At 40.5% G+C, this 11160-nt stretch overlaps 1 protein-coding gene across 1 annotated transcript; it reads right to left on the reverse strand.

Moving 5' to 3' along the window:
• Positions 1–245: 245 nt before the first annotated feature.
• LOC111327672 (guanine nucleotide-binding protein G(t) subunit alpha-2) lies at positions 246–9775 on the reverse strand. Its single transcript, XM_088725173.1, has 7 exons — positions 9335–9775; positions 7479–7669; positions 6136–6302; positions 4902–5030; positions 3853–3982; positions 3408–3561; positions 246–829 (listed from the first exon to the last, which is right to left on the reverse strand). Exons 1-7 carry the CDS (start codon positions 9474–9476, stop codon positions 645–647), a joined length of 1098 nt encoding a protein of 365 aa, XP_088581299.1. The 5' UTR covers positions 9477–9775; the 3' UTR covers positions 246–644.
• Between the last annotated feature and the right edge of the window lie 1385 nt (positions 9776–11160).

Below are 11160 nucleotides of genomic sequence, written 5' to 3' on the forward strand. Positions count from 1 at the left end.
AGGCGACCAGCAATTATTTAACGCCACGGAAGGGGGGGGGTGGTCGTAAGATTTTGGGGGATCACCTGGCTTTCAGGGAGATTGGAGGTGGATCACTCGTTGCAAACCGAGTACAAAAGGAGGAACGATCATAAAGAGCCAGAGGTTAGTCTTCCACGATATTATATTCAACGCTCCTAACCAACTCACTGTAGCCGTGTTGTTCGCAGTGTACAATCATTGTGAGAAAAACAAGACAAGTCTCATTTCAAGAAAGATTTAAACCTTAATTTAATCATAACTTTTATAAAACGTTTCAAATCACAAGCAATTCTGATCTTGAGCGAATGTTAGCTATCCTTTTTACGAGTAGCAGTTGTATTAGTTTTGGTCCGTTTTCCATAAGCAGGAACTTGTCTGTTGCAATCTGACTTTTCACAGTTATTTCAAAATAAGTTTACTTTAGTTCAAGTTGATGGTTAGCCTCGCCGTCGCACATTTTCGCTGATTTGGGGGGGAAGAAAATTCTGGTAATTAGCGGATTTTAAAAATGGAAAGGTCTGCTATTAAGAAACGTTACATTTACTCTAAAGTGACTAAGATTGGGTCTACAGTTGGCGACAGATTTCACACATCGAAGCCTGCCTTTTCAAACTACCTCTTAGTTAAAGTGTGGAGAGTTTCTTTAGGTTTATGTCGACTAAAATTTCAAACACATCTTTCAACACCGCTTTCATTAGGTCAGTGTCTGTAGCGCACGTCACGTGCAAATACATGTCCTTGTCAGCGGGTTTCTTTGACAAAAATAACTCCCGGATGTAATTGAGACCTTTCTCAGGGTCTGGACCTCCTGCAAATAAGGAAATTAGGTATCAATATGCTGCCATGCAGAAACTATTTTCTTCGGAAATGAAATGATCTTTTTTAACCGCTCATCCTCCAAAAATAGTGCGAGGAGGAATCAGCCTATTTAATCTTTTACCCACATCCTACCGTTTACTATAACTCAACCGCTCGAGGTCTGGGTATGACACCAGAACCAACCTACTCGTCTTCTTTCTAAGGGATAATTAACAGGGTAAGGCGGAATAGGGGGCTCTTCCCCACGGGTGACAATGTCACGAACCTTTCTAGGGGGATCCGCCCATAGTGAGCGCTTTTCCTTGAAATGGGTTGGAGGAGAGGAATGGAAAAGAGGGAAGAAGAATAATGCGGTGTTGACTTTTATCCGTAGTAAATAAAAGAAGAAGTTTTTGATCCAAAACTGGTATTTTAAAGAGTAAGGTTGTAGGTCTCAGGCCGGAACAAAGCCTACAAAGCCCCACTCTCGCCAGAATTGTAAAGGGCGAAGGATTCGTGAGCCCACTGATACTGTTACACTTATACTGAAAGTAAAGCTTTAACAGTCTCGCTGTTAAGCCACTGTCGTTGTGATCAGCACAACGGATTGCAAAAGCACTAGCCGATCAAATATCAGGAAATATTTTATCTCCGATCAGAGCCTCCGGTACCTGATCCACAGGATAACAGAGACAAAATCTCAAGGTACGTGGTCGAGAGTTTTGCCAGAAAAGCAATAACATGTGCTTGCCCGGGAGAATATCAAGGAATTGCGCGCGGGCGCAACGGTAAGCTTCCCTCTTGAAAGAAGCAAGGTTTCTCACATCCTCGGAAAACAAGGGGCTGAGTCGATTTCAAGTTAGGGCATGAAGAGCCCCTGGGGACATTGTCTTACAAGACTAGTTCCAAACGGTCGCAGTCGTTCTGCCATCTGATTGGTGCCAGAAAATCTTTGTGTTTTTCTGCCCAATCAGAGTGAAGTGTACTTTAGAATCCTTTCGTGTGTTGTAACACGGACACATACTGGTAGCTCAGTTGCTCGCTATGTTTGTTTGGACCGTGCGACGGAGATTTGCTTGAGGTGAAAAGTTTCAGTCTCAGCACACTATGTAAGAGAAATCGATCAGATTGTCCGCGAAAATCTTACCGGAAATTAAACTGAATACTTTCGCAGGTATCACTAGAGAACGTGTTTTAAAGTTTGCGAAGTTTGTATACAACACGATGGTTGCAGTCATTGATATGTCGCTTTAAACGTTAAACGAGATTTGACCTTAAATCTTTTCTAGACTTTTTCCATAATTTGCTGTGACTGAAACTTTGCCAATCCCGTGAAGTTATTTCGTCGCACGGGCCACGCAGGTATGTCGAGCAACTGGCGCTTTCGCCTACGTAGCATTCTGCTTTCTGTGCGCGCCAAAATCTAATCTTCGCTTTGCAGTAAAGTCGTTCACAATACGGCTTAAGTTCGTGGACGACCTCCAGCAAGCGCTTCAAGAAAGCTTAGCTGTGTTTTCGGTTAGCTAATTAAAATCTGAACAAAAACTTATTAACGAGAACATCGTGGGAAGGAGAGGTTTTTTCGGGCAGTTACCGAAGGGGTTTGGAAAGAGTTTAATCTTTCAACTGCTGCCTATAGTGTTGAAATTCTTGAGCTAGGAAGGCCACAGATTCTCTTCTATTCCCTTGGTCATTGTCATTTCACCTCTTCTGTCGATTATTGAAGACCAAGTTAAATACCTTTGATCATTGGGAATCGATCCGATGCTGCTTTCAATGGGAAAAGCAAAATCAAAGACCAAGAAATAATGCATGGAAAGGGCGGGTTAGCTTTTTTGTAAATGTCAGCTTAATAGTACAGGATCATCTACCCACATCTAATAAGCAAAAGTTTCCACGCTTTGTTTTTCTTTTTTTTTTCAAGCGAAGATGAGATTAGATTTTGGCACGCACAGAAAGTTGCGCAAGTACCAGTTGCTCGACATACCTGCGTGGCCCGTGCGACGAAATAACTTCACGGGATTGGCAAAGTTTCAGTCACAGCAAATTATGGAAAAATTCTAGAAAAGATTTAAGCTCAAATCTCGTTTAACGTTTAAAGCGACATATCAATGACTGCAACCATCGTGTTGTATACAAACTTCGCAAACTTTAAAACACGTTCTCTAGTGATACCTGCGAAAGTATTCAGTTTAATTTCCGGTAAGATTTTCGCGGACAATCTGATCGATTTCTCTTACATAGTGTGCTGAGACTGAAACTTTTCACCTCAAGCAAATCTCCGTCGCACGGTCCAAACAAACATAGCGAGCAACTGAGCTATTAGTATTTGTCCGTGTTACAACACACGAAAGGATTCTAAAGTACACTTCACACTGATTGGGCAGAAAAACACAAAGATTTTCTGGCACCAATCAGAGGGCAGAACGACTGCGACCGTTTGGAACTAGTCTTGTAAGACGATGTCCCCAGGGGCTCTTCATGCCCTAACTTGAAATCGACCCACTGCCCCTGGGTCTCCGAGGATGGTTTTCTCAGTGATTCGCTCATTGTAGCGCCCAATCTTAGCTCTGAACATGTCCACTTACCGTCGTAGTCGGGAAAGCACGCAGACAGATTTGAAGTCCTCAATTTCTCCACGAATAAGTCATGCTTGTTAAGGAAGAGAATAAATTCCGTCTTCTCAAGGAAAGCATTATGACTGATTTCTTCAAATAACTCCAGGCTGTCCTGCATAGCGTTCTGCGACCCAGTAAAGAACGAAAATAAAAATGGAAATTTATGTTGAATTAAATGGTTAAGGCCTTAACAAGGGTAAATTATGAATAAAACACAGAGAGTTCTATTCCTATATCTTAACCAGTAGCAGCTTTGTTGGATATTTCTCCAGCTAGTTTTTCTCGTTCTCGAAATGAAGACATTCAAAGGATTCTGGAATCTTGATGAGGTGTTCTTTTTTTTTTTTTTTTTTTTTTCAAGATATGCAACTTCGGGAATCTTTCGAAAAAACTGAACAATAGCTGGGCGACTCACCGAATTTTCGTCCTCTTCTACAAATTCGTCATAACTGCTCAATGACACGAAGAATACAACGGCTGTTACACCTTCAAAGAAATGAATCCACTTTTTGCGTTGATTTTTTTGTCCTCCCACATCTATAACTCTATCAACAAGAAGCAAGATAACAATAAGCTGAAAGCGACGAAATCAATTGAGGTTTGCAGTGGCGGATCCAGACTTTGAGCTAAGGGGGGGGGGGGTGGGTGTGTGGGGGGAGAGGCGGTTTATTTGTGCGTGTACACCTGCCGGCTTTTCTTCCTCCTGCGATTTTATTCTTGACCCAAAATAAGCCGGAGACCCGCTCCCCCCCCCCCCCTCCCTCCCTAAGCCGCTCCCCTAAATCTGCCACTGGTTTGGAAATAGCTCCTAAGGGCGTTGGGAAGCGAAATTAACGTAGCCTTTACACCTTAATTAACATCAGTTTACATATTCTCTATACTGTTCTTCTTCTCTATACATTTCTTAAGGTAATGACAAGGTAAATTCATGTAACAATCAAGAGCTATACATGTCTTATTAACCAAGCGCGAGGGCCGTACTGGGAGAATATCGGCCCGAGGTCTTGACAGTACAAAAAAGACCGAGGGCCGATATTCTTCCAGAACTTTCCCGAGCAAGCTTGGTTAATAAGGGATTTATTAAACGACTGAAGTTCAAAGGGACACAAGTGTGGTATCATTCGGGACCATTCGGGACAGTGCCCGGTCCAATACTTAGAGAATATTGGACCGGCAATAGAGCATTTTGATTGGTTGATTTTAGTTATTGGCCCTCTGACTGCCCGAGTCGTGTAATAAATTATGATAATTCCTTTTATTCTTGTGAACTTTAGGTGTGATCGATATTGTAAGGAGATACCAGGTATAGGTAGTAGTCACTCTTCGGGGTTAAGGAATAAACCTCGTAATGTCTTTTCCAAAAACTAATCTAATCGTCTCACCACTAAATAAGGATTGTTCATTACTGCAAGGATCGCTTTCATACAATTAATCTGAGTATCGTTAATATATTTACCACCTTACCTGTAATGGTAACTGTTAACTGAAATTTTTCTTTCTTGAACACCTTGAGTTTGTTGCCTTGCGTGGAGAATATCCTCGTGTGTTGGGATATAATCGGGATCCGACAGTCTCTCGAGATTCTCGAAAAAGCTGATTAAAAGAAAAAAACACAAAAACTTCCGGAGTATCTATCCGCATCGAGCATTGCACACTCATGGCTGATGCTTTGTTTGCAATAAGTGGCCGGTTACGCAGGCTATAAGTGGCTTGTAAATCACAATCACAACTTTTATAGCCTGCGAGCACGCCTTCATTTTATTAGCAATGCAGGACGCGCATTTATCCGTGCGCAGGAAGATTTGAGAAAAGTCGAGGAAAGGTTTTCCGGGGACTTGCACTAATAGTAGGTGCTAGATCCAGTCAGACCTCTCTTAGCTCGAATTGCTCAAGGAATCATACTTTCCCGCGGGCGAAGACAAGCTCATGCAGAACTCTAATAATGAGGGCCCAGACCTAGGCTACATCTCTCATTGTAACAGCTAGGCAGTGGCGGATTCAGGGGGAGGGTCCGGGGGGTCCGAACCCCCCCCCTATCAGACCTGACGCTTACAACTTTGAGACTGAAATTCTTGCATCGACAGGATCGTATATCACTTTTTAACTGGCTGATTTTTTTTAATGAATCCAGGTAAACGGTAAGAATTTTAACGTGCAACCGCGACTGGTGGGAGGGGGTGTGGGGGAGAAGTAATTTGCCTCTAGAGTCCAACAGTCCTTCCTGAACCAAAGTTTGGACACCCCCAATCAAAAATTCCTGGATCCGCCCCTGCTAAGGTATTCTACTTGACTCTACTGTATGACTACAGTAGAGTACTAAAGATGCCTGTTTAGCTAGGGGGGATCGAGAGCGTATGATAGCACCAAATTGTTATCTGATTGCTCAGTATACCAGTTATTACTTACTACTCAATATTTTAATTCTACATTACGAAAACAGCGTCAAGAAACCCATTTTCATTTATCTGAAATCTTTTCTCATAAAGAAAACTGTAGAAGGATACTACGCGAAAATTATGCCTCTCAGTCGCGCGAAGATCATGCGGTGATCGTACAAAGAGAGGCTGTGAACGCACCAAAAACGCACTAAAAGCGTGCGTCAAGACTAGTTCGGTCAGTTTTCTCGTAAAATAATCAATGGTAAATGAAGTGGATGACCCAATATTTCTAACACACATAAAAAGTCAATTTTACTTACTATTTAGCGGAATCGTCGATGTAAAACAAATTTCTTTGATCAAAGCACGTCTTTACTGAGGAGTCGTTCCAGAATTTTGTCAACAGCAGAACTCTGTCTGTGAGCGAAAAGTTGTTATTTTCACTGTCTTCTGAGTCGGCATGCTCAAGTAGCTCCTGATGGAGATCCTGGGTGAGTGAACGAAAATGTTTTGAATTATACTACTGTTTTGATAAATCAGATACAATGAATATATGAAGATCATATATTTTGAACTGCGGTATTAAATACGTATGATGCACGATCCTTCGCAGTAGATAGCGCTATTTATGCGATAGCGAAAATCAGACCTGAAAAAAATCAGGCCTGTACGCGATTCGAACCACTGACCTCTGCGATACTAGTGTAGTGCTGTACCAATTGAGCTAACAAGCCAAATGGGAGCAGGACGTTAAGTTGATTCGTAATAAACCCATGATGATAAATCAGATACAATGAATATATGAAGTTCATATATTTTGAACTGCGGTTGTAGATACGTATGATGCACGATCCTCGCAGTAGAGAGCGCTATTTATGCAATAGCGAAAATTAGACCTGAAAAAAATTAGGCCTGTACGGGATTCGAACCACTGACCTCTGCGATACTAGTGCAGCGCTCTATCAATTGAGCTAACAAGCCAACTGGGAGCAGGCCGTTAAGTTGATTCGTAATAAACCCGTGACGTCTCTCTCCCGCGCCCCCCTTGGGGTAAAGGGAAGAGAAGGCTGAAATTCAGACTATACATGTCACTGCCTCTTTCTGGTTTCAACGTTCACACATGCGCGAACATTGTACAACTGTGTGGAACAGAGTATCTTTGACGCATGTTTTGAATTGCCTTGTTTTTGACACATTTTGCAGGAGCAAAGATCCAGAGCTAAAGAAATTGATACTCCAACTAGGTTTCCATGACCATTCACCGGTAGCCGTATAAATCCCTTGTTTGAGAGAGATGCAATTAAAAATAGTGTCTTGCCCAGAAACACCACACTTCGGACGCCGCCGAAGCTCATACGAGCCCTCCCGATCCGGGTGAAGACTCGTTAACAAAAAGGCCCCAAGTGTTTCCTATATTGCTTTCAACAAGCGTCACTATGTGCTTTCAGGCGAGCAAAGGCACATGGGAGGCGAGCGTGAGAAGTTAGAGACGATACACACGCAAGAGGGAAGGCGCTAAAGGAAGAATTTGGGTTCCTTCTCTCGCGCGTTTTGCGCACCCTTCGGAAACCCCTTGGTGTCCGCCTCGCACTTGCCTCCGCTCGCCTGAAAACCCCTAAAAACCCCTCTGTTTTGCAGGTTATCTCCCACAAATCTGTATTACCTTGGTGTTTAACTCTTCGATTTCAAAAGTGAGCCCTATTTCTTCCATTGCTTCGAGAATTCGGATCATTGCTCTTCGGACATTTCCGTATATAACCGGCTTGAACTCTCTCCGTTCTTTTTCCGTGTAACCTTCACCGTATAGAATTTGCAGCTGTTTGAGAAAAGTTGTTTTCCCAGAACAACCCGATCCTAAAAAAAAGGAAAAATATAAATGAAACAAACAACCCTAAACAGAGGAATGCCACAAAATTAGACAGCAGAAATCGATCATGTGCAACAATGAAGGGAAAAAAAAAAAAAAAAAACTCGCAAACTGCCAAAGTTAAAAGAGAACGTATAGGGAACGCACTAAAAGACGAACAAATTTCAAAGTAAATAAATGAAGGCGACGATAGAGAATATAAACATAGAGGCAAGACCGATACAACGTAGATAAGTTTTAAAACGGAGCACTATATTTCGGCTGGCCAAACCAGCCTTCTTCAGGTGCAGTGGGAATTGACATAGAATTAAGGTGGTACTTAGATAGCTGTATGATGTAATAGCGGAAGTACGTAAAACTAGGAACGGCCATTACTTTTTGTTTCCTTTCCCAAACCTCGTTCCTCTTGGAAAGCCTGATTCGGACAGAAAACAAAGAGCGGCGGGAGTTGAAGGGGTGGGGGGCGGGGGAGCGGGGGCGGGGGGGGGAGGGGCAGGGGTTTGGAAGAAAGAATCAAGACTGGCATATAGACCTATCATGCAAATCCATCGACATGTTTATGTATGAACATCTGTAATTTTCTTTGTTGTCAAAAATAATAGTGAAATTATAATGAACCATATGTTTAAGGCTTCTCAAGGGAAATTGACTTTCAGTTTCTCAGCAGTCAATAAATTAAATGTATTAAACTCAGTGAATAACTTCAGTGTTTACAATTTTGTAATTACTTTCAACAAAAGACGATGAAAATATTCAGTGCATTTTATAATCTATTTTTAATCGTTCTTGATGAAATATTTATTCATATTTTTCTTCTTGGCTGTAAAGTCAGATGTCTTTTGTGGTTTTCGCCATGATTAATAATTTCACATCGAATTCGCCAAGCTGTCTCAAAATGTTAATCTTAAAAAACCAAGTACGAATTCTTGTTTATTAAAAAGAAAACGATCAATTAATCAACAGGGCAGTACAATTCGCACGAATTACAGGTATGTGAATATTTTGGCGGTCACGTTTTAATTCACATTTCATAACATAGGGAAAATTTGAATTTTCAGGACGTACGTAAGTTTGAAGAGTTCAAATTTACGTATGTTGGTCCAATATTTAATCCATTTCCTCAAATGTCGTTTGTTTGTCTAGAAGGTAAAGTGCTTTTGTATTCGCTTCTTTCTTTTCCAAGCGCCTGAAGAACATTTCGTAAGGCATAATATTAAGCGAAGTTAGAAGTCTTAATTACAATATCTGCATCTGCGACGATAAAACACTATCACCCTAATGCCATCAAGTTTTTCATATATATATATCTTAGATTGCGAATTTATGGACTATCTTTCGGCGGCGAACTTGATTATACGAGAGGGTTCTGTTTGCTATCGAGAAATTTTTGGGTTGTTGTTTACTTAAAAACATAAAGAAAAATTAAGAATATGTTAGCAAATGTACACCGAAAGTTTTTTGATTTTTACTTTCCAACGCGGTCAATTCATGGCTTATTAGTAGTGGCGGCGAACGTGTTTTGATTCGCTGGTTTGGCAAAATACGAGCGAGAATTGTAAGGTTGAAAAAATGCTAGAAATAAAATATTCAACCCGCTCTTTACAAGGCCGAAATGGCAACCCAGGAATTTGTAAGCCCTGCGGTATTCTTACCCAAAATCAACAGCTGCACTTCTTTCTCTTTCAATTCTCTTTCCTCGTCCAACAGAGCATCGATATCTCGGCTTCGCTTGAATGCCGCCTTCAGTTCGCTCGGCTTGAGATTAGAATCGACTCGCTGCAGTTCCTCGGCCATGTTTAGTCGCTCGGAAATGGAATTTCACACTGTTAACTTATTCATTTCAAGCTGTTTTTTTTCGATGAATTTACTCACGACTCACAAACAGAGTACAGTGATCATCGAGTAGCAACAGTCAGAATGTGACTACCCCCGAAAGTGTTTTTATACGCAAAAATCTAAAACCAATACTAGTCCAATATCTGTGGCTTGGTAGAGTTGAGAAAATCTCGAAGTACTTCGCATTAGAGCAAATTTGCAACGATTGAGGTTCGTTTTTTTGGCGTTATTAATTTATTACTCGTACGAAAAGCAAACTGAGACAAGCGTTTAAGCTTACGATTTGAATAACAAAGAAACTCGCGCGAGATGTCCAATCAGCTCCCGAGTGAAGGCTACGTTAAATGGTTGGTTTTGTTTTACTAAGACCAGCCGAACTTCATTAACAAATGTTTAGAAGAGATGAAAACAGTCCATTCACAGGTCTTAAAGAAAATTTGTAATGTTATTTACAAGTAGTAAAGGGGTTCTCTGTAGTGGAAGTAGGTGTCTTGAACTCGCGCTCACACGACTTCAAATTCCAACCCAGCGGTATTTCACCCTGCACGTAGTTTTTGTGGAACAAATGATATTTAACCTGTAGATAACATCGAGTGTTTCTATATTTTTCTCCAGAAAGTTTTACATGCTTGCCACGTTTGTTTAAACGTGCCCGAAACACCTTTACCGAACAGCCCGTATTGTATAAACCCGTTTGTGAAGACAATGGAGACAACGGATCTATCTATCTTTATCAATTTTTATAGTCCTTCTTGTTGCATGTGACGGGTATAAAAGTAATATTCCTCAAGACAACTATGCACGCACTATACTCGGCGCCAAGATCGTTCAAAGCTATTGCATGAAACAGTATGTCGGATATTTGTTTACATCCTTTGATATTAAAGACGTCGCATAAATATGAATGGTTACAAAACCCTGAACACATCACTTAACTAACAAGCTCAACTGACAGACAGGCCTGCTTAGAAATAAATTGTAAATTATTAGAAGTTTCCACGCGTTTCTTTATTATTATCCAAAAAATAGAATGACTGGGTGATGTTTTTGTTGTTAATACGTTCTGTGTTGTAAAATTTAAGTAGTTTTTGTCCGCTAAACATAGGAAGAAGAATATGAAATAACATAAAATTAGTTTCACACAAAAAAAACGTTCATTAGAATTAAACGTTTTATAAATTAAAATTTATGAATTTATATTAGCTCACGCAAGCAGCTGTGCTTCAGTCTCAGTTTAGATAAGAAAATTCGCTCCTTTTAATTTTAATTCTATTTCTCTTCTCTTTTTTTTTTTTTACGGTTAAGGAAATCGGAGCAGACACATGAAGTTTCCTCGCAAGCAGCTAAACCTAACTTCTGTCGTAAATTCACTTTCGGATTTTCTTTTTTTGCCACAAATTCTAATTTTGTGGTAAAGGATTTACAAGTTCCCTCTATGGATTATTGGAAAGTCGTTTTCATCCTCTGAAACATGCATAAATCTAATTTTTACAAATAAGTAAAATTTTTCTCTTTCATCTTACATTTCTTCGTTTTCGAATGTTTAATTGATTTTTTTCGTTTTGGTTTGGTTTTTTTCTTTTCTTCCGCGTCTGCATTTCCAAGTCATATTACATGTTTTTTTTTTAATCATATTTCTATA

The sequence above is a fragment of the Stylophora pistillata genome, chromosome 1 (genome assembly GCF_964205215.1).
Source record: "Stylophora pistillata chromosome 1, jaStyPist1.2, whole genome shotgun sequence".
Lineage (NCBI taxonomy): Eukaryota > Metazoa > Cnidaria > Anthozoa > Scleractinia > Pocilloporidae > Stylophora > Stylophora pistillata.